Source organism: Phacochoerus africanus, chromosome 2 (genome assembly GCF_016906955.1).
Source record: "Phacochoerus africanus isolate WHEZ1 chromosome 2, ROS_Pafr_v1, whole genome shotgun sequence".
NCBI lineage: Eukaryota > Metazoa > Chordata > Mammalia > Artiodactyla > Suidae > Phacochoerus > Phacochoerus africanus.
The window spans coordinates 271,621,225-271,643,898 of record NC_062545.1 but is presented as its reverse complement, the minus strand read 5'-3'; the positions used below and the strand labels follow the sequence as shown (position 1 = coordinate 271,643,898).

General features: G+C 60.5%; 2 protein-coding genes across 11 annotated transcripts in view; one reads left to right on the top strand and one right to left on the bottom strand.

Moving 5' to 3' along the window:
* The window catches only part of NIBAN2 (niban apoptosis regulator 2), a 57,165-nt gene extending 42,476 nt beyond the window's left edge, over window positions 1-14,689 (top strand). The window contains exons 4-14 of the mRNA XM_047768458.1: window positions 24-129; window positions 1,268-1,435; window positions 6,816-6,931; window positions 7,533-7,637; window positions 7,723-7,885; window positions 9,323-9,510; window positions 10,417-10,572; window positions 11,693-11,809; window positions 11,927-12,034; window positions 12,142-12,253; window positions 12,668-14,689. Of these exons, the coding sequence (XP_047624414.1) occupies window positions 24-129; window positions 1,268-1,435; window positions 6,816-6,931; window positions 7,533-7,637; window positions 7,723-7,885; window positions 9,323-9,510; window positions 10,417-10,572; window positions 11,693-11,809; window positions 11,927-12,034; window positions 12,142-12,253; window positions 12,668-13,257 (1,929 nt within the window). The 3' untranslated portion in view covers window positions 13,258-14,689. The remainder of the gene's footprint in view (window positions 1-23; window positions 130-1,267; window positions 1,436-6,815; window positions 6,932-7,532; window positions 7,638-7,722; window positions 7,886-9,322; window positions 9,511-10,416; window positions 10,573-11,692; window positions 11,810-11,926; window positions 12,035-12,141; window positions 12,254-12,667) is intronic.
* Window positions 14,690-16,391: 1,702 nt separating this feature from the next.
* The window catches only part of LRSAM1 (leucine rich repeat and sterile alpha motif containing 1), a 44,284-nt gene continuing 38,001 nt past the window's right edge, over window positions 16,392-22,674 (bottom strand). For 6 of the 10 annotated variants that reach the window (XM_047768448.1, XM_047768447.1, XM_047768450.1 and 3 more), the window contains one exon: window positions 20,878-21,680. In XM_047768448.1, the coding sequence (XP_047624404.1) occupies window positions 21,036-21,680 (645 nt within the window). In that variant the 3' untranslated portion in view covers window positions 20,878-21,035. Of the gene's footprint in view, window positions 16,868-18,170; window positions 18,293-19,640; window positions 19,723-20,625; window positions 20,758-20,877; window positions 21,681-22,674 lie in introns of those variants that run through there. The other 4 variants (XM_047768451.1, XM_047768453.1, XM_047768454.1 and 1 more) reach the window with 2 other exon arrangements.

The following is a 22,674-nucleotide window of genomic DNA, read 5'->3' as shown; positions in this document are numbered from 1 at the left end:
CATCTCTCTTGCCCCCTCCTCAGGCTTATGAGCGGCAGGTCCCACCCCGAGCTGTCATCAACAGTGCGGGCTACAAAATCCTCACCTCTGTGGACCAGTACCTGGAGCTCGTTGGCAACTCCTTACCAGGTAAAGGACCACCCATCTCACGCCGAAGTGCCCAGGGATCTGGCCAGGGAAAGGGCGCCCCTGGTCCTGGAACTCCAGGCTCCATGTCTGCAGAAGGACCAGTTGGGCCTGTAGCTGGCGGCAGGTGCCCAACGTAACCTGCACCTCCAAGGGGAGGCCTGGGAAGGCTTTGCCTGAGGCCACAGGGTAAATCAGAGGGCTGTCCCCCTGGAGTCCTGTGATCACAGCTGTTTAGGAAGATCTCCCTCTATCCATTCCTTTCCCCGGGTCCCCTGGGAGAAGGTGATCCAGGTGCCTGCTTTGTAAACTGCCAAGTCAACCCTGCATTTACGAGGAGCCCTCCCAGCTCTCCTACCCCACCTGATCTGAGACTCCCAGAAGCCTTTGCAGGATCACATCCGCCTTTCAGACCAGCCCAGGGAGACCAAGGAGGCGGGGCGGCAGCTTGTACCCCTTGTGTGAGACTTGGTTGAGGGCTCAGCTAGGTTCCGGCTTTCCTGGATTCCGGCCTCTGCACTGAGAGGGCTGACCTCGGGGTGCTGTGTAGACCCCACAGGATGCTGTGGGTGCTGAGCCCAGCACAGGGACCCAGAGCCAGGCCCCAAAGAAGAACTGCCATTGTCCTGCTATTAATAACAGTCACAGCCCAGGACCACTTATTTCGCTGCATTGCAAATATCCGTGCAGACAAAATAGAGACCCCCCCCCCTCTTTTATTTACTTTCTATCCCCCACCCCCCTTGCCTCCCTCCCTGCCTGGACATTTAAGTCACACTTTGGCCTCCGCAGCTGACATTTGAAGGGAAACCCAAGAAGATAATGCTCGGCCTTTGACCCTGAGGGTCCTGACCCTGTGTTATTTGTGCCTCATGCGCGGAGGTAGAACCTGACCCCAGTGAGGGCGATGCTTTACCGGCTGTAAGAAGCGATGCGGGGGAGCCTGACATTCCTTCATCCAGGCTGTGGATGAGAAAGGAGGAAGCAGCCTCCCCACTGACTCGCTGGTCCCCCTAGGACAGGACAGCCCTCCCTGGGCCTGAGCCTGCCCCTCAGAGAGAGGCAAGGGGTCCGCTGCTGGGCGTGCGGTGGCGGAGGGAAGCCACAGAGGGTGGCTGCTCAGCAGATGCTGTCTCCACAGGGACCACGTCAAAATCGGGCAACACCCCGATCCTCAAGTGCCCCACGCAGTTCCCGCTCATCCTCTGGCATCCCTCTGCCCGTCACTACTACTTCTGCATGATGACAGAAGCCGAGCAGGACAAGTGGCAGGCTGTCCTGCAGGACTGCGTCCGGCACTGCAACAACGGTGAGCGGGGCGCGTGGTTCCCGGATTATGCACTCAAGGGTGACACCTAGTGGCTGCGTGTGGTGTGGCCCCCCTGCTCTATGAGCTGTTCCCATTTTCCTTCTGGGCAAAGGAAACTTCCCTTTCTTCCTTGATGGAAACCGTTCTGGGATACTCAGGAAAAAAATTGGGGGAACTTATTTTCAGAGGGATGTGGTTGTTACATTCTTATTCTGCCACTTTCTAGCAGCATGACCTTAGGAGGCCAGCTTACCTCTTGGAGCCGCTGTAAAATGGGTTAATAACCTCTCCTGTGTCTAAGAGGGCTTGGGAGGATTCACAGTGGGAATCCAGTCAATGCATGCCAAAGATTTTCTTATGGTATTGTTTCTCTTCTTACCACCAACCTGTACAGTAGTCTGGAAAGTTCCTTTCCTCCCTCGGGGCCTCATTGTTCTCATCTGTAAAGTGAGGTCCCTTCCACCTCATTCATTCATTCAATGAACTTTTTTAAAATGATTTTTATTTTTCCATTATAGCTGGTTTACAGTGTTCTGTCAATTTTCTATGGTACAGCAAAGTGACCCAGTCACACTTACACATATATGTTCTTTTTCTCACATTATCCTCCATCATGCTCCATCATAAGTGACTAGATATAGTTCCCAGTGCTACACAGCAGGATCTCTTTGCTTATTCACTCCAAAGGCAATAGTTTGCATCTGTCAACCCCAGACTCCCAGTCCATCCCACTCCCTCCCCCTTGGCAACCACCAGTCTGTTCTCCAAGTTCGTGAGTTTCTTTTCTGTGGAAAAGTTCATTTGTGTCATATATTAGATTCCAGATATAAGCGATATCATGTGGTGTTTGCCTTTCTCTTTCTGACTTATTTCACTTAGTATGAGAGTCTCTAGTTCCATCCATGTTGTTGCAAATGGCATTATTTTGTTTTTATGGCTGAGTAGTATTCCACTGTGTGTATGTACCACAGCTTCTTCATCCATTCATCTGTCAGTGGACATTTAGGTTGTTTCCATGTCTTGGCTGTTGCCAGTAGTGCTGCAGTGAACATACGGGTGCATGTGTCTTTTTCCAGGAAAGTGTTGTCTGGATATATGCCCCAGAGTGGGACTGCTGGGTCGTGTGGTGGTTCTATGTTTAGTTTTCTGAGGTCCTCCATAATGTTTTTCGTAGTGGTCATTCAACAAACATTTTAACGTCTACTCAGAGCCAGGCCCAGGTCTGGGCACGGAGGATGCACAAAGACAGCAAGACACGGTTCTTGCTCCCATGCTGCTGCTGGCCGCCTGGTGGGGAAAACACATGTTAAACAGATGAGGACACCAGGGGGTGACGAGTCACCACTGTCCTGGGGGCTGGGCAATGAGTCCCTCAGAGCCTGGAGGGCGTGCGTGTCCTGGGGGGCTGGTCCTGTGTGGGGGGAGGGGTTGATCAGGCCGCTTTCCTTGAGGAGGCGGAGGTGGAGGCGGAGTTCAGCTGAGACCTGGAGGATGAATAGTCCTAGAGCGGAGGGAGGGGTGTTCCAGACAGAGGGCCCCCCGGGTGGGAGCAGTTTAGAGGAGGAAATGCCATGGAGTGGGGAGGGGGTGACCGGAAATGGGGCTGGGGGGGGCCCTTGGGTCAGCTCTGGAGGGCCCTGGAGGGCTCTAAGGAGTTTGATCAAAAAGGATTGTCTCAGTGGGACGGTGGGGCACTGGGGTCTTTCTGCCCTTGAGGGAGGAACAGTTCTGTCCCGGCTGAACTTCCTTCCTGGTGACCTGGCCTCAGGGCAGCAGAGAGAGGCAGCCCCCGTCTCCATGCCCGGCACTCCTTGGGCAAGGCTCCCCACCATGGTGGGCAGACACTGTGGGCACCCACGCCTGGAGGCGCGCCACACGGTAACGTGGCTCACCCCACCTGTCCCCCTCCACTCTCTAGGGTCGCCTCTGCCCCGCTGGAACCTGCCAGGCGGGAGGAACCTGGTCTTCAGTCAGGCCAACCCCTGCTGCCCACAAAGAGCCTCCTGTTCCCAGGTCCCCAGGGGCTGAGGGGCCAGGGCTGGGCTGAGGCCATTTGGGCTCAAGCTGCCTGTCCTGGGGTACCCTCCCTTCCCCCTCCTCCTCCCCTCCCCATCCTCCCCCCTCCTCCTCTCCTCCCCCCTCCCACCTCTTCTCTCCCTCCCCCTCCTCCTCCCCTCTCCCCTCCTCCTCCCCTCCCCCTCCGCCCCCCTCACTCCTCTTTCCCCCCCCTTCTCCCCTCCCCCTCCGCCCCCCTCACTCCTCTTTCCCCCCCCTTCTCCCCTCCCCCTCCTCCTCCCTCTTCTCTCTTTTCTGGCCCAGCTCCACCCTTTCCAGGTTTCCAAGGCTAATGAGTGACCCCAGGCCAGGAGGGTGGGATGGGGACAGACCAGGTGGGAGAGAGCCAGCCACCTTTGGGTGCCCCATGGAGGGTCAGGCGTGACAAACTTTGCGGGATTACTGGAAGGAATGAATGAGCTTATTCGGGAGTGCTCCTGGCCCTGTGCCTGGCACAGAGAGGGTGCTCAGCTGGAGGCCGTGGGTGTGGGCGCTGCGGGCAGGAGGGGAGGCCAGGGAGGGCTGCTGGGATGGGGAGAGGGGGCATCCTGTGGCAGGAAGGTTCGAGAGGAGCCTCTTCCTCCACCCTGAGGACTGTGGGAAAGTCCTCTGCTTCCTCGGAGGCTGGGCCTGGAATCTGGAGCCTGGAATTGCTCACTCTGGGGGCTGCCAGGAAGTGGGGGGGTGGGGTGGGGAAGAAGGCCAAGCTGGGTGGACGCCAGTTGGTCCAGGGCTCCCCTCGCATCCTGCATTCCCGGAGCAGCTGGGGGTGGCGAGCTGAGCCCTCCGGGTGGGCCCGGGGTGCAGAGGTCACGGCCCCTTCCTGTCTGACCGCCGCCCCCTCTGCCTGCTGCCCAGGACTGAGGAATGCAGTTCCTTTCTCACCGCGACCCTGAGGACCCCACAGGCAGGAAGTCTCTCGGACTCGCTTGAGTCGGCTGCTCCCGGGTTCGAGCCCTGGAGCTGCCATTCCCTGGCGGCGTGCCAGTGACTTTGCCTCGTCGTCGGGAGCAGCGGGGCTGAGGACAGCAGCCCCTCGCAGAGCCCTTTTGGGGAGCAGAGAAGAGGATATGTGTGGGGGTCTCAGCCAGGCCGGGCTCCTAGTCTCCTCGGGCTGCCGTTAAAAGGATCACGGACGGGGTGGCTTAAACCACAGAGGTTTATTTAAGTGCAGCTCTGGAGGCTGGAAGCCCACGACTGAGGTGTGCGCAGGTTCCTTTTCCTCCGGGGCCTCCCCCCCGGGCTGGCGGGCAGCCACCTCTCCCTGCCTCACCCGGTACCCTCGCGTGTGCCCCTCCGTGTCTGGATTTCTTCGTCTTATGGGGACACCCGTCAGAGTGGATTGGGGACCAGGCCGGGCCCCTTCTTTGAACGTACTTGCCTCTTCAAGTCTCTGTCTCCAGACCCGGTCACGTTCTGAGGTCCTGGGGTGGGGACATCAGCACAGGAGGGGGCAGCACAGCTCGCTCCCTGACAGCCAGGCCCAGGCAGGCAGGGGTGGCACATCGGTGGCCTCCTTCCTGCGGCCCAGCCCCTGCCTTGCCTTCTGCCGCCGGGGAGGCGGCCCCTGGCCGGCCCCCCTGGCCTGCTGTCCGCAGCATGTCAATGCCCTGATGCGGGGGTTGCAGGTACCGCGCAGCCTGAGGTTTCCCGGCAAAACCCAGTCTTGGGGAGACGGTTCCCCTCCTTAAGCCCAAGGGGGTTCCTCCCCTGCCCAGCTGGGACATCCCTGCTCTTCCCCGTCACGCCCTCCTCATCGCAGGTCCCTGAGACGCAGGGCGAGACACCCTTGACGCCCCCACCCCAGCCAGGGAGCTGCCCAGCAGGCGCGGGGCTGAGCTCCCTTCCAGCCCGACAGGCAGTGGTTCCTGTGCTCAGCCGGGTGGGGATGGGGGAGGGGGTCCTCCCCAGGCAGGAGAGGGCCTTTTTCTCTGTGGGGGTGACTCAGCCTCTGGTCACCGCAGTGAGAGCCGGGGTAACAGAGGCACAGGCTGCTGTTCCCCTGCCCTTGGCTCCGGGGACACAGCGGTTAGAGGCACGCAGCCAGGGTGGCCACCCGCTGCCCAGCTCTGAGCGTTTAACCACGTTCTTCCCGAAGTCGGATTTCCCAACTTCCCGCAGCCAGTCTGGAGGTCCATGCCCTCGTGCATCGGCCCCCTCACCGGGGCGGGGGCGGTGGGCAAACTCACCTGGGCCACCACCGCCACCAGTGAGGACAAAAGTAGAGAGATGGTAGTTTAAGGCCCTGAATGCACAGCGGCGAGCGAGGCAGACCCAGGGCTGTGGGGGCCGTTTGGCGCTGTGGGTCACTCAGTCTGTGCGCCGCGGTGCCTGCCGGGGCCAGTGGCTCCTGGGCCCTGGCCTTGCAGGTCACAGCAGTTTATTATTTTTTATTTTTATTTTTGTCTTTTTGCTATTTCTTGGGCCGCTCCGGCGGCATATGGAGGTTCCCAGGCTAGGGGTCCAATCGGAGCCATAGCCACCAGCCTACACCAGAGCCACAGCAACACGGGATCCGAGCCGCGTCTGCAACCTACACCACAGCTCACGGCAACGCCGGATCATTAACCCACTGAGCAAGGGCAGGGACCGAACCCGCAACCTCATGGTTCCTAGTCGGATTCGTTAACCACTGCGCCACGACAGGAACTCCAGGTCACAGCAGTTTATACCGTGGTCCCTGGAGCCACACAGTGGGTATGAGAGACCAGGCTGGTCTTTGTTCCCACTGTTCAGGAAGGAAAACTGAGGCCCCGTGGGTTCAGTGATCTGCAGCAAGGCCTGGCAAACTATGGCCAGTGAACCAAATGGAGCCAGGGCCAGCTTGATTGGCTCATTCGCTCACACCGTGTGGCCGTTCTCCAGCTGTGACAGCAGGTTGAGTAGCCAGGACAATTGTCTGGCCTGCAGAGCTGAGAAGGTTTCCCGTCGGGCCCCCTGATGGAAGGAGAGCCTCTGGGGGCCTCTGGTACCCTCTCTGCCATGCTGGCTGGGGTGGCTTCTAGTCCTGGCTCTGCCACTTGGCTGCCCGGGCCCCTCAGCAGTGGCCTGACCGTGGAGCTTGTTTCTTCATCTGGAAAAGCCAAGTAAATGACAGTGTCCATGTCTGGGGTGGCTGGGAGGATTTAAGGAGATAAGGAGCATGTGAAGGAGGTCGACGTGCTGCTGGTGGTGGGTTATTATCACTCTTACTGTCATTGCAGTTACTCTTGTCACTGTCACTACGAGAGCAGTGCGGGCAGTTTGGAGCAGTCAACGCGTTGGTCTTGGTGGCAGCCACCAAGGCATCCTGCCAACCTCCTCTCTCCATCCCCCTCCTGGGCAGGGATCCCCGAGGACTCCAAGGTGGAGGGCCCCGCGTTCACGGACGCCATCCGCATGTACCGCCAGTCGAAGGAGCTGTACGGCACCTGGGAGATGCTGTGTGGGAACGAGGTGCAGGTGAGGCCGGGGCTGGGGGTGGGGGGGAGGCTGCGGAAGGCAGCCCAGGGCCTGGGTGGGGGTTGGGGGTGGCACCGAGCACACAGGCCAGGCTCTGGTGCCCTCACTACAGGTTTGGACAAAACTGAGGCATCAAGCCCAGATTCAGACAGGTGGAGGCTGAGGTGGGTCACGCAGGGGGACTACTTGTTATTTTGTTCAGGCATTAACTGAGCACCTACTCTGACCTAGGTGCTAGGGTTTCACTGTAAGAGGGACGCAGCCCCAGCCCTCAGGGAGCTCTCTGTCTAGCGGAAGAACGTCTGTATTTGACAAGTAAACACACACACTTCCACGTGCAGGCAAGGAGCCCGGGGAGTGGCATTCCAGACTGGGAGGCAGCATGTGCAAAGGTCCTGAGGCGGGGCCCCTACAGGATCCCACAGGACACCCGTGCAGATGGGCTGGGACCTACGCAGATGATGCTCAGGAGAGAGGGCAGTGGAGACGTGGGGCACAGGGCAGTGGGGGGCTCACGTGGCCGAGTTTGCCGGAACGTGGACCAGGGCACACCGGCTGGACGTGTTCTGACCCCTGCCTGGCCTGTGCCTCCTGGTCGTAGATCCTGAGCAACCTGGTCATGGAGGAGCTGGGTCCTGAGCTGAAGGCAGAGCTTGCCCCCCGGCTGAAGGGGAAGCCGCAGGAACGGCAGCGACAGTGGATCCAGGTGGGTGGGCCGGGGAGCCGGGTGGGGACCCTGCCGCGGCCCGGCCCCCTCCGCCTGGCGCTGACACTCGGCGCCCTGCCCGCAGATCTCGGACGCCGTGTACCGCATGGTGTACGAGCAGGCCAAGGCGCGCTTTGAGGCCGTGCTGTCCAAGCTGCAGCTGGCCCGGCCGGCCATGGAGGCGGTCATCCGCACCGACATGGACCAGATCATCACCTCCAAGGAGCACCTGGCCAGCAAGATCCGAGGTAGGCGGGCAGGCCCCCTGCCAGGCTTGTCATCCCCGCACGGACAATGCTGGGGCCAGGGCGTCCCTCCGGCCTATTTCAGGGGAACGGAGACCTTTCCCAGCAATGACCTGATCCTTCGATTATGTTTTAGAAACCGAAATAGAGCTGTTCCCGCTGTGGCACAGTGGGTTAAGAATCCAGCTGCAGCAGCACAGGCGGTGGGTTCGATTCCAAGCCCGGTGCAGTGGGTTAAAGGACCTGGTGTTGCCGCAGCTGCCGCGAAGGTCACAGTTGCGGCTCAGATCTGATCCCTGGCCCAGGGAACGCCATATGCTGCTGGGCAGCCAAAAGAGGAGAAAAAAAAAGTAAAAACCAGTATCGAATCTGAGCCATTGTTCCTCCAAGCCCCAGGGGTTATTTGGTGGCTGTTGCTTCCGTAAACCCGGGTCTCGATGATCTAAACGGTGTCGAGGAGTCCAGGCCTGCGGGTCTTTGGTCAGATTCACCACGTGTCATTTTAGTGACAGCAGCTTGACTTTGATTCCCCTTCAGCCAAGCCTGACTTCCGCTCCCTGGAGGCTCCTTTCTGTTCCGAGCCTGCCGGGCCCCTTTTGCTCAGTTGTCGCCCATCACACGCTGGCCACATGGATGGACATTTATGTGGGGAGCAAACACCGTTAGCTGGGCAGCCGGGCAGGGAGAGGGAGGGATGTCTACCCCCCGTGCCTGGAGACAGTCCCTGCCCACCAGGGAGCAGCCTTGCCCACAGTGCTGCTGTGCCAGGCCACGCATCGCAGAGCAGACTCCGGCTCAGGGTTTGCAGAACCCAGGGGCTCATGGAGACCCCTGAAGTGTTTTTCTTTTCTTTTCTTTCGTCTTTTTGCCTTTTCTAGGGCCACAGTCACGGCAGATAGAGGTTCCCAGGCTAGGGGTCAAATTGGAGCTGTAGCCTCAGGCCTATGCCAGAGCCTCAGCAACGCGGGATCCGAGCCGCGTCTGCAACCTACACCACAGCTCATGGCAACGCCAGATCCTTAACCCACTGAGCAAGGCCAGGGATCAAACCCGCAACCCCTTGGTTCCTAGTCGGATTCATTAACCACTGCGCCATGACAGGAACCTCTTTTTTTTTTTTTTTTTTTCCCCCAAACAAAGGAGCAAGGCCCCCTAAGGCGAGTGTTCCTCTTCCTCTAGTTAAGCAGAAGGACTGCCAACCTTGAGATTGGAGGTTTCCTGAGTTTCTTGCCATCACGGTTTCAAGACCGTCAGGGTCTCAGCGCCCAGTTATTGATGCTGCATCGTCAGCTGTAACCTCGAGAAGCCACAGTTGGCTCATGTTGTCACCAGCGGTTTTGTTTCAAGGATAATACACAGGGGGCCTCTGGCCTCGGGGGTCTGGGGTGGTGGGAGTGGCTCTGGGGGGAATCCGTCCGCTAACCAGCTCCCCGGGTGCAGCCTCCATCCTCCCCAAGGCGGAGGTGTGTGTCCGGAACCACGTCCAGCCCTACATCCCGTCCATCCTGGAGGCCCTGATGGTGCCCACCAGCCAGGGCTTCACCGAGGTGCGGGATGTCTTCTTCAAGGAGGTCACCGACATGAACCTGAATGTCATCAACGAGGGTGGCATCGACAAGCTGGGCGAGGTGAGCCGGGCGCCAGGGGCTGGGGCAGGTCAGGCCCCGTCAGGTGCTCACTGTGATGGGACGGGCCCCGCCCCTCCTGGGCACAACCTGTGGACAGAGGGCCTGTGGGAGACCAAGGGCCAGGCGAGAGCGTGTTTCATGCACCGGCCCTGGAGCCAGCCCCCCTCACTTCTCTGGTTTTTGGGGTGAACAGCCTTCACAGACCCCACACTGGGGGCATCAGCTGCCTGGAGCCCCACCCAGTTGTCAGGTTCAGACAGAATTCATCCTGTAACCTCAGCCTCCTCTTTCTTCTACACCCCAAACTGAGGAGTCTTCTGACAATGGCAAGAATTTGAGGATCGGAACGAACCGTAGGGAGTTCCTGTTGTGGCTCAGTGGTGACAAACCTGACAGTATCCATGAGGATGTGGGTTCAATCCCCAGCCTCACTCGGTGGGTTAAGGATCCGGCGTTGCCGTGAGCTGTGGTGTAGGTGGCAGATGAGGCTCGGATCCTGCCTTGCTATGGCTGTGGTGTAGGCTGGCAGCTACAGCTCCGATTTGACCCATATGCCTCGGGCGCGGCCCTAAAAAGAAAAAAAAAAGCAAAGGAAAAGAAAGGACCTCAGGGATCTTGAAAACCATCTCCTAATTTGGAGGCAGAGGAAACTAAGGCTAAGAGGGGGTGATCGACTTGCCTGAGGTCGCCCAGCGCCCAGGCTGACCTCTCTCCACGCGCTGTGCTGCTGGACCCCACCCCTCCTGCCTGTCCCTGGTTCCCCCCCAGCACTTGCCCATATGGGCAGGGAAGGATGGCTTTCCCTGGTGCCAGTGCCAGCCCCAGGGCCTGAACCCCGAGGGCCCCGGGGCTACCTGGCCACTCCAGTGGCCCCAGCTCAGCTCGCGAACCCCTGGCTCCCTGCAGTACATGGAGAAGCTGTCCCAGCTGGCGTACCACCCTCTCAAGATGCAGAGCTGCTATGAGAAGATGGAGCCGCTGCGGCTCGACGGGCTACAGCAGCGTTTTGACGTGTCCAGCACGTCTGTGTTCAAGCAGCGAGCCCAGATCCACATGCGTGAGGTGGGCCCGGTGTGCTCCCCCTGCTCCCCTCTCCTCATCCCTCCTCATCCCTCACCCCTCCTCCCCCTCCTCATCCCTCCTCCCCCTCCCCCTCCTCCCCATTGACCCCTCCTCCCCGTCCTCCCCATTCCCATTCCCCCTCCTCCCCCTCCTCACTCCTGCTCCCACCGTCCTCACCACCCTGCTCCCCCCTCCTCCCCCCCTGGCTCACGTCCTTGCTCCCGCCCTCCTCACCCTGCTCACCCCCTCCTCAGCTCCTGCTCCCCCTCCGTGGGCCGCCCTCTTCCCCCCTTCTTCACCCCCTGTGCCCCCTTCCCCCCCTCCTCATCCCACTCACCACTGCTCACCCTCCTCCTCCACCGCCTCCTCGCCCCTCCCCCCTCACCCCTCCCCCTCCTCCTCCCTGCATCCCCCCCCCCCTTCCTCACCCCTTCTGCCCCCTGCTCCCCCCACCCCTCCTCCCCTGTCTCCCCTCCCCCTCTCCTCCCCCTGCTCCCGCCTCCTCCCCCTCTCTTCCCCCCCTCACAAGGGAGAGGGGGAACGCACCCCTTCCTCCCCTCCCCCTCTCTTCCCCCTCTCACCCCTGTTCCCCCTCCTCATCCCACTCACCCTTGCCTCACCCTCCTCCTCCTCCCGCCTCCTCGCCCCTCCCCCCTCCTCACCCCTCCCCCCTCCTCACCCCTCCCCCCTCCTCACCCTACTCACCCCACTCACCCCCTCCTCACCCCCTCCTCACCCTGCTCAGCCCACTGACCCTCCTCACCCTGCTTTTCCCAGGTCCCCATGTCCCTGCGGCCTTCCTCCCCAGCCCTGCCCGGCCCCCGTGTGCTCTCTCCTGCCCTGGTCTCTTGGCTGTGCCCTACAATCTGGACACCTGTCCTGTCCACCTGGCTAATTCGGACTCATTTTTTGGGTCTCAGAGATCCCTTCCTCCTGGAAGCCCTCCTTATTCCCTAAGCCCCTTCCCGCAGGGCCCAGGGCTCTGTTTCCTGTTTCCCTGAGGTGGGGACTGGCCCCAGTGCCCCAGACACTCAGCAAAGGCGTGCGTAAACGGGCGATAGAGAATGCAGGTGCCCTCTCCTCCCCGGGGGCCCTTACTTACCCCGAGGTGCGCCCGCAGCAAATGGACAACGCCGTGTACACCTTCGAGACCCTCCTGCACCAGGAGCTGGGGAAGGGGCCCACCAAGGAGGAGCTGTGCAAGTCCATCCAGCGCATCCTGGAGCGCGTGCTGAAGGTGAGCCGCCAGCCTGGCCCTGCCCCCTGCGCCGAGGCGGACACAGAGGCCCGGGTCAGGCCAGGGGCCCCCTGGAGCCCCCTGACCTGGAGCCCCCGCTTCCCGCTTTCCCGGCAGAAGTACGACTACGACAGCAGCTCCGTGCGGAAGCGCTTCTTCCGGGAGGCCCTGCTGCAGATCACCATCCCGTTCCTGCTCAAGAAGCTGGCGCCCACCTGCAAGTCGGTGAGCGCGCCCCGTCCCCACTGGCCCTCCCGGCCCGCCCCAGCCCTGGGCCCGACCAGCGGCCCTGACGTCCCTCTCTCTACCCCCACGCCCGCCCCGCCTGGCAGGAGCTGTCCCGGTTCCAGGAGCTGATCTTCGAGGACTTTGCCAGGTTCATCCTGGTGGAGAACACGTACGAGGAGGTGGTGCTGCAGACGGTCATGAAAGACATCCTGCAGGGTACGCGTGCCCCTGCCCCCGCCCCCGCCCCCTGGCTGGCTGCCAGGCTGGGGTGCGGTGGGGGCTGCTGCCTGTGGGACCTCCTCACCCTGGGGGGCGATGGAGGTGGCTGCCCAGGTCTTCCTGGTGGGGTCAGCTGAGCTTCAGAGACGCTGAGACTTGCCCGTCACCGGTGCAGTCGCATCGCATCCCTGCACTTTCGTTGCTCTGTGGATCCTGGGCATCGCAGGGGTGTCAGATGAATGACCCTGCTTCCCAGTCTCGAGGCCTGAGATAGGTCTCCTCCCCGTCACAGCACCCACCTCCCCCCTGTGGGAGGCCTCTTGGGGAAGCTGCGGGTCACACGTGGGCGCAGCATAGGCTGCTGCCAGCCCCGTGGTGAATGTCCTGACACGGCCCTACTTCTGTCCCCAGCGGTGAAGGAGGCCGCCGTGCAGAGGAAGCACAACCTGTACCGGGACAGCGTGGTCATGCACAACAGCGACCCCAACCTGCACCTACTGGCCGAGGGCGCGCCCATCGACTGGGGCGAGGAGTACGGTGGCAGTGGTGACAGCGGCGGGCACACCGGCAGCCCCGGCGTCCCAGAAGCAGCCCTCTCCGAAAAGCGACGGCGTGCCAAGCAGGTGGTGTCCGTGGTCCAGGACGAGGAGGCAGGGCTGCCCTTTGAGGCTGTCCCCGAGCCACTATCACCTGCGTCGCCGGACAGTGTCACCGAGCTCCGTGACCTGCTGGCCCAGGATCTGCAGGCTGAGAGCCCCCCGCTGGCCAGTCCCCTACTCAACGGGGCCCCCGCCCAGGAGACCCCCCAGCCGGTGGTGGCCCCTGGGGCCACCTCGCCGCCCAGCTCACCCCTCCAGCAGCTCCCGCCTGGAAAGGCTGTGGACCTTGAGGCTCCCAAGCCCAGCGACCAGGAGACCGGGGAGCAGGTGTCCAGCCCCGGCGGCCGCCCCCCCATCCACACCACCACCGAGGACAGCGCTGGGGTGCAGACTGAGTTCTAGGCCAGTCAACCCCGAGCTTCTATTGGACACGGCACACGGGCCACCCGCCCGAGGCACTGGCAGGCCCTTGGCCCTGGGCTGGGGTCTGTGCCTTCCGGACAGAGGAGGGGCAGGGCTGGTGTGGCACCTCTGGGGCTGGGGAGGGGCGGGCCCACCGGAGTCACTTTATTGGGTTTGGTCGCACTTGGTTGCTCTGTTTTCGCTTCTGTGGGATGATCTCGGCTTTCCTCTCTGTGCTGGGGGGTGGGCACAGCTGAGGGGGCTGGTGAGTGTCCATGGCCCTAGCCCCCTGAGTCCCCCTCCCTGTCCTTCCTCTGGGGCCGGTTTTCCTCGTGGGTCCTGCTGTCCTTGGAAAGAGGTTGGTGAGAGCAGATCTGTCGTGGCCCCCTCCCCCTCCCCCCGGGGCTCACTGGAGCCACGAAGAGGGAGCCTTGGGGCCCCTCCCCGGCCCCGTTCCTCCCGGCTGGGCCCCAGAAGCCAGTTTCGGAGTGGACACCGGCCTTGCTGTCCCGCCCCGGGTGAGGGGAGGTGCGAGGAGGGGGGCTGCAGGGGGAGGGCTGCCTGGTGGAGGGGGATGGGGCCATGGCCCTGTGGAAGGGAACAGAAAGGCCTGGAATGTGCTGGTCTGGGGAGAGGATGTGTCTGAGGGAAGAAGGCGGCGGCCTCTGCAGGGGTGCTGCTGGGCATGTGGGAGAGGTGGCAGATGGAGTGTTGCTGGAAGCCGAGCCTTTGCCGACCCCCCTGCACTGCTGGGAGCCCCTCGTCCCCCGTGCTGGGGCCGAGCGGGCACGTTGCTCAGCGGCAGGGCTTGGTGGGATGGGTTCTGTCTTCTGCAGGCCACTTGTGGGGTACGTGCTGTCCTCCGAGGGAGCCGGTGGGGCCTGCGAGGGGCAGGGGGATGGGCACCATGAGCATCTGGGTCAGGCTGGATGTGGGCCCTGCTGTCACTGAGTCTCCAAGTCCCCTGACAACTCCGGGACTCTCCAGATGTCCTTGTGAGTCATGTGGGGCCTGGCTGTCCCCTTCCTCAGCTTCTTGGTCCTGAGGGTGAAGGTCAAGCCAGGGCCATTCCCAGACCCCCTCCCCTGCTGCTGGAGGGGAGGGCAGGCAGGGTGGGGGCCGACTTCTTCAGCGTGCCATCCTCACCCCCACCCCCCCAGCCCCAGCCCTGCCTCCCCCACCTCATCTGCTTCCTGGGCCAGGGTCTTGGACAGGACACACGGCGCTGGCTGGTGCTCAGGGACCCCTCCTGGTGCCCCCCCAGCCCTAATCTCAATGCCTCACTAATCTCTTCTACCAACACATTCCGTCTTAAAATGCTCTCTTCTAGTGCCTTCTTTTGGGGTTTTCCAGTCATCCCTCCCAGATATTGTATTGAAAATATGATGCAAACTGTTTAAGCTTCTACTAATCAATAAATGCTTTATTTAAAGCTGATGGCCCGTGTGTGGTGCGGGCAGGGGGTACCTGCGCAGGAGCCTGGCTTCTGGGGCTCGTCGCTCGACCGAGAGCCTCGAGGTGTGTGGTCAGAAGTCCTTTCTCCCATTTTACAGAGGAGGCAACTGAGGCTTGGAGAGAAGGGACGAGGAGCGCAGAGGTGACTGGCTTCAGCCAGGTCCGTGCAGGGTGAGGCCAGGAGGGGCGTCAACTACTTTATGACCATGTGGCCCTGTAGTGCCCACAGCAGGTAGGCTCACGGTGGGTGCAAACAGTGGTGCCAGTGTTAAGACCCCTGGCATCTCCAAGCACTTACCATGGGCCGGGCCCATCATGTGCAGGACAGAGCCTCACTGAGGCTCCAGGTGGCGGGTGCCCCATCACCTTTCACCCAGGTGTGAAAAGAGGCTCAGGACGGTGGGGAGCCTGGGCTGAGGTTACAGGGTACAGGGACAACCCCACCCATGGGTGTAACATGCCCCTGCTGGGTGGGAGGGCTGCTCATCCCCTTGGGGATGGTGGCTGAAGGCTCATCACCAAGGGCCGAGGTGAGAAAGGGCAGGGGCTCAGCTGCCGTCGCTGTTGTCCTTGGTATGTCACTGAACTCAGGCTCCTCGGCCATAAAAGGGGGCGCTTGGAGAGGACTCAAGGTGCCCCACCAGACACGGTGCTCTACAGAGCGGCCCTGCCCACCTCAGGCCCCTGTCTCCCCTTCTTAGCCAAGCAGGGCCCAGGAAGGTGGGTGGAGAGGGACATCTCAGAAGTCCCCAGGGGCCCTGGAAAGCAGGACTCATGCCACAAGGGGCTCTTATCCAAAGCTGTTTCCACGTCCTGGCCCGGCAGTCCCGGGGAGGCAAGCAACCTGATGCTCTTCCTGCCACCCTAGGACCTGACTCCCGTGTCCCATTGGCTCTTAGACAGAGTCTGGGATGGGCACTCAGTGCCCCCTGGTGGCCGCCAGCCTATGTCAGGGCCTCATCAAGTCCCTAATTGAACAGATGAGTCTGGAAGGCCGGCCAGGCTCCACGTGAGCTGAGGCAGAGCCCAGGCACCAGAGCAGGCCTGCCTTTTAGCTCAAAGAAAAAGCTGCCCTTGGCCCAAACCTACCTGCTGGAAAAGGCACAAAAAAAGGTACAGCTCCTCCCCAAGTACAAGGAGCTCAGCCCCTGGGACGTGCCGTCAACACCCGCGGAGCGGCACCGGTTTTGGGAGGCCACATGCTCCTGGGCTGCAAAGCCAGTGGCACACGTCCCCGCTGCAGGGCCCCTGGCCTGGGCTGACGATGATTGAGCACACGGGGCAGCCACGCAGCACCACGTGCTTTGAGGACTGTCCCGGCCCTTCTCTTTTCTGAGGCCCCGTCCCTACCTGCAACGAGGGAGGTTCGGCTAACTCTGCCTGCACTTCCTTCTCACTGAGCCGCAACCCCCGCTTCCCGGGCTCCATCAGGACCCAGTGATGACGCGGAAGGAACAGGCTGGAGGTGGGTTTATTGACTTTCCTGCTTCGGGCTTGCAAAGCCCAGCACCTGCCTGTGAGCTGCATCAGGGGAGGAGGTGCAGATCTGGAGAGCAGCGGGGAGCAGGAGAGAGGGAGGCAAGGGGGCACCCATGCTGCCTGTGGCCCAGGGTCCCCACTGAACACCGCCTGGCCAGTCAACCCGAGGACGGGCCATGGTGCCCCCCTGCCCGCCCCCCAGGCACCCCCCGACCTTACCACCCCACCCAGTGTTCCCCTGATGAGGACGCTGAGGCTGCTGGAGGGGCCGGGAAGTGGCAGAGCCACAGTGGCCAGGACCCTCGGTCCTGTGCTCAGATGGATGCACAGCTGCCTCGCCCCACCCAGACCCTGTCCTCGTGTGGCGAGGGGTCCTGTCCTCTTCCACGGTGTTCGGACCGGCTATGTCCCTGGTCAGGAATGCTGCTGTCCCCGCCTGGCCCAGGCGTGCTTGGAGAGCAAGGGTTGGGGTGCCCTCCCAGGCTGTGGGGACAAGGGCCGAGGACTCCGGGGGCTGAAGCCCTGGGCCTGCGGGGGCGGCGGCCGGTGCTCAGCGGCTGGAGTAGATGCAGAGGCCCTGGACGATGTCCTGGCGGCACAGCGGGCAAGTGCGCAGGCGCTGGCTGCACTGCCGGCAGCAGCAGACGTGGCCGCAGTTGAGGAAGATCACCTGCGCCTGGGCGGGGGGGGGAGAGCGGGAGCATCTGGACCCTGGTTCCCCGGGGAAGGGGCAACAGTTGGCGCCCGACCCCCCTTGTCCTTCCCCTTAAAGGGGTGAGAGCGAGGTCGTCATAGCCATCCAGCTGCACGGAAACATGTGCCACCACCCGTCCTGGATGCTCTCCATGCCCCACTCTGCGACAGCCCCGCTGCTGGATGCACAGGTTGTCCCCACTTTGGGCGTTTTTATGCACGTTGCCAGGCCCCTCAGTCTCAGAATGACCCCAACACATTACGGATGAAAAGCCACGGTAGTGGGTCCAGGCTTAGCTTCCGCACCTCCTCTTTGTGGGAAGTGGTCCTAAGACATAATCAAGGATGCGCTACAAACCCTGTCGGAGGCTGTTGGGTGCAGCACCATCGGCAGTAACGAGAAACAGGGAGCCACCTGGGAGGCCCTGAGCAGGGATGGGGTTAAATTTAGAGCCACAGGTCCCCCCACATCAAGGTGCCCCGGGGCAATCAGACTGCTGCTGTGGCCGCCTTCTCTATGTGGGATCCCTGGTAGAGGGAAGGGATGGTTTTTATTAACTGCTACATAAATAAAAACGAATGCAGCAATTAATAAAATTAATGTAGCAAGTACTAAAACGGCTACATTTTCAATTTTACAATAGGCATTAATTTAGTTTTACTTTTTTTTTTTTTTTTTTTTGCTTTTTAGGGCCACACCTGCGGCATACAGAAGTTCCCAGGCTTGGGGTCGAATCGGAGCTGCAGCTGGAGGTCTACGCCACAGCCACAGCAATGTGGGATCCGAGCCACCTCTGTGACCTACACCACAGCCCACGGCAATGCTGGATCCTTAACCAGCTGAGCAAGGCCAGGGGTCGAACCCACAACCTCATGGTTCCCAGTAGGATTCGTCTCTACTGAGCCACGGTGGGAACTCCTGTTACAGTCTCTAAAACAAGGCTTTAGAAAAAGTCTCTCCAGAGAAAACTGTGCTATTGATTTAATGACTTGGGAAGTTTCCCTTAATATATTTATTAAGGAGGAGAAAAAAAGAACCCCTCTTTTTAAAAAAAAAAAAAAAAAAGAACAAAGGCTCAGAAAATGTTAGTTGAGCATTGCTCATGTTTGGGTCATAGGATCATAGCTCTTTTTTTTTTCCTTTTTTTTTTTTGTGTGTATGTGTTTGCTTTCCTGTATTTTCCAAGATTTCTAATGAACACAATATACTTCTATCCCTGGAAGAGACTTTAGAAGGCAAGCACCTGCCTGAGAGGCTCAGGGTGGGCCTGTTGCCCCAGACTTACCTCCAGCTCCAGGCACACAACACACTCCGAGATCTGTGCCTCCAGCTCTTCGGGGGGAGCTGACGGTTCCACTGACTCGGGAGGCTCCTCAGGGGCCGTGGGGAGGACCTCGTCCTTGAGCTCTGTGGGGACAGAGAGGCTGAGCCAGGGTCTGCCCCCACTGATGCAGATCCCTAGGGACGCCCCTGGCCCTGCCCCACGAGGACAGTGAGCTGGGAGAGGGGGGCGCCACCTGATCTGGGGAGGGAAGGGCCTGCTCCCCCCTCCCACACACCCTCCTATTTCTCTGCAGAGCCTCACGCCCCCACCTGTGCAGGGGGAGTGTGGGGACGCTGGCAGGGGTGGCTGTGGCGCTGGTTAACTGCAGCTTCTTACCTCTAACACGCCCTGAATCCTTCAATGCCACTTTCAAGGAGGGCTCATCACTTTCAGAGTCTTTCAGAAATTGCAGGCTCAGAGAGGGGAAGCCACATGCCCAAGGCCACAGGGCCATCTGGTGGTGGAGCCGCTGTGCAGGAGCCCTGGCTGGGGCTCTGGGGTGGACGGCCCTCGCTCCCAGACTCCCCACCCAGTTGCCCAGGCTCAGGTGACCCAGAGGAGCAGGGAGAGGAATGAGCAGCTCTCAAGGTACCCCTGCCACCCAAGGTCCCCCTGCCAGAGCCCTCAGCATGTCCACTGTTCTGCCCTGAAGCCAGCAACCCAACCGCCCCGAAGCAGGACATCGGCGTCAGCCTCTCATTCCAAGCCCCTGTGCACCAGCGACATTCCCGCCTCTCTCCATCCCTGAGCCCCTCCCTCACAGTTCACGTTTTTCATTTATTCTATGCTCTGAATTACAAGTAGTATTTTTTATGATTGGAAAAAACTTCACAATCATCTTTCTATATAAAAACCATGGGCCTGGAATTCCCATAGTGGCTCAGCGGTAATGAACCCAACTAGTATCCATGGAGGTGTGGGTTCCAATCCCTCACCCCGCTCAGTGGGTTAAGGATCCGGCATTGCCGTGAGCTGTGGTGTAGGTTGCAGATGTGGCTTGGATCTGCTGTGGCTGTGGCGTAGGCCAGCAGCTGCAGCTCTGATTCAACCCCTAGCCCAGGAACCTCCATCAGCTGCTGGTGTGGTCCTTCAAAAAAAAAAAAAAAAAAAAAGCATAGGCCTGTCCTGTGCACAGTGCCAGGCACGGGGTGGGCACTGGGTCCTGCTGGTTCTCCCTTTACTCCAGGGATCCTGGGGGTGTGGCTCCTGACAGCTGCAGGGTGGGTTTAGGGAAGCCAAGAGGATCCCCACACTGCTGCAAGGAAAAGCTCATTTTTTTCCATTTTTGTGGCCTGTTTTTCCCATTCATAAATCGTTCCTTTAGGAGTGAAGCTTACGGATGGGCAGGGCTAGAGGCAGCCCTTGTGACTCCTCCTGAAATGTAAACAGTGACACCCCCAAGCACAGTCCCACACACCCCAGTGTCGGTACCTGGCTGGGTCCTGGCCGCGTCCAGCAGCTCCTGGGCTCTGCGCAGGATCTGGTGCTGCAGGCCGGCCTCAGAGACGCCCACCTGTGGCAGACCAAGCAAGGGTGGCTCACGGCCTGGACAGGGCAGGAGCCCACTGTGCAGCAGAGCTGCCGGACTGTCTCCCCCCCAGGCTCTGGCCCCACGGGCTGGAAACATGGAGGCCTGGGGGCCCAACAATCAGTGCAGGAGAGCGAGACGCGGAGGCCCGGGGACAGCAACACTAGTAGCAGCTGCAGCTTAGCAAGTGCATTGCCTGTGCAGGGGCTGCGCCGATAGCTCCCCCTGCACGACTGCACATCACCTGTGATGGCCAGGAGGGCAGGACCCTCTGTCACAGTGCTCACAGGTGGTTCACACAGAGGCCAAGCTGCTGAGACGTGGCCACACCCGAATCACAGTCCCTCAGCCTCTGCAGAAAGAGCTCCTGAGCTTGGGCAACACGGCCCGTGTAGCCCTTCCGAGCCCTCGCTGCCACGAGCCAGGCAGATTGGTCAACAGCATGGACCCCAGCACCAGACTGGCCACCCCGGCTGGAGTCTGGGCTCTGCTGTGTGACCTCAGGCAAACTGCCACCTTGCCGTGTCTCGGTTTTCTCATCTGAAAAATGATGACAATGATGGCACCTGCCCGTCCAGGCTGTTGGGAAGATGAGATGTTGGGTAGGTGAAATTGCTAAGAGCAGTGCCTGTACATCTATGGAGTGGGGAGGGGGCTGGACCAGAAGACCCCCAACCTGTCCAGCTCTACGATGTAAAGAGGGGGAGGGAGCAGTAGCAGGACCCATGACCCAGGCTCTCTGAGGGGCAGGCGTTCTGGCCTTCTGGAAGCAGGTGGCCCCAGGAGATGTGATGAGAGCAGACTGCATGAAGAACAAGTCTCCCCTTGGCCAGGTGGGGCCAGGGCCCTGCCTGCCTCCCTCACCTCCCCCAAGGGGCCGCTGCCCACCTTGGCCAGGTCCCGGGGGCCCATCCGGCTCAGCATGTCCAGTGAGATGCGGTGGTGGGCGAAGATAGGCAGGTAGTGCTCCGCTGACAGTTCCACCAGCAGGGCCACCAGCTGGCGCTCCAGGCCCTCCTCCTGCAAGACAGACCCATGGGAGAAGCCGAGTGCACCGCAGGCGGGAAAGGACAAAAAGCCATCACAACAGCAAACAACGGGTGGGCATGCACATAACATGATCTGTAAAAATGCAGTCTACATACAAAAATGGATCTGAAAGTGCATAGAGACAGATACACGAGGAAATCAGTTCACTGCCACTCCATAAACTTGACAGTGTAAGCAGCTTAAGACTCCATCGAGGAGCCTCTGCTGTGGCACAGTAAGATCGAAGGTGTCTCTGCTGCAGCAGGGACTCAGGTTCGATCCCGGGCCTGGTGCAGTGGGTTGAGGACCTGGGGCATTGCGGCAGCTCCAGCTTGGATAGGATCCTTAGCCTGGGAACTCCATATGTCACAGGCGGCCAAGAAAGAAAAAAAAAAAAAAAAAAATCCATCAAGGGGACTGTTTAAATGAATGGGGGCTCGTCCAGATCCTAAATACTGTGCAGCTGTCTGAAAACCAGGAGCTCTACGAGCAGGGCCCGTCACTGCTGTTAAAGGAAAAAAGGAAGTTGCCAAAATAGCAGGTTTAGAAAGACTCCTTTTTTGTAATAATAAAGTGTGGGCGAGGCGTGGGGTGGGGACGGGGGAACGGCATCCATCCTGTCCACAGCCCGGGGCTGTCGTCCCCTCACCACAATGCCGCCCCCTCCCCCATTCCTGTCCCCAAAGGCCTAGCACAGGACCTGCTACCCTCGTTAGCCCAGGAGGAAGGGAATTCCACTGGTCAGATGAGGAAGCAGGAAGCAAGACGTGGCTGTGGCCTGAGGCTCCCACAGGGGCAGCGTCACCAGCCCTCACCTGCAGCTTCAAGGACAGGGGTTTCTGGTTCAAGAGCCGCTGATACTGAATCAGCCAGTAATTTTCCTGCTTGCTCTCGCTTTTGGCTTCTAACTCCATCTGCCAAGAAGGAAGCAGACATGGTTCAGTTGCAAGTCGGTGAATAACCACGAAAGCGACAGTGCTGACTGTGAGCGCTGCTCCTCCGAGCACATGGACGGACCTGGCGTCTTACAGGGAACTTTCCTGTCCATCACTGTCTAAACCATTGACCCGGGAAAGGCCAGAAGCACCGTCCCCCCACTTCACTGCTGAGAACGAGCCCAGACACGCACACCTGGGGGGGACGGGAACCCGGGCTGCTGGCACCTGGCAGCCCGCCCTGGGCGTTGTCACTCTCGGGGGACACCTTGTGGGAAGAGCAAAGCACCAGGTAGCCGTGTCCTTCCCCCAGAAGGCTCGGGCGTGTCCTCTGGGTGCTGGGCAGGGGAAGAATAGGATTCTAAGGACACCTTCGGCGTCCACAGGGAGCTTTGCTGACCTGACATAGCAGGAGAACCACAAACACGCTATTCAAACCGACTCCCCATTCCGTCACTTCAGACACCCCCGAGCATCGTTCTGGGCCAGGCTCGGTTGTTGGTGCTGTGGACAGAGCAGTGACAAACCACACTCACAGCAGCAGCAGCAACGTCAGTGTGCTTGGGTCAGACAAGCTGTGTACTGGGAGATGCCGTTTTACTTAATTCTTACAATTCTGTGAAGTAGCTTCTGCTTCACAGGGGAAGAAACTGAGTGATGAGCACCAGGTGATGAGCAGCCGGCTCAGGGTCCAAGAGCTGCCCTGTGTCAGGGTCAGGACTCAGACCCAGCTCTGTCTGGCTGGGAGCCTGTGCTCTGAACCCCCGGCCACCCAGCCAGGACTGGCCGCTCGCTGGGGCCAGAGGTGATGTGGGCATCGCGGGCATCTCCTGGTCCCCAGCGGTTCCTCCTGGACTGTGCTCAGCCAGCTCCCCTTTGCTGGTCCCTCCCTGGGCTGCAGACACACCTCTCTCTGGGAGCCTATGACCCTGATGGTCAAATCCTGCTGAGGTGAGACCCGAGCAATTCTGCA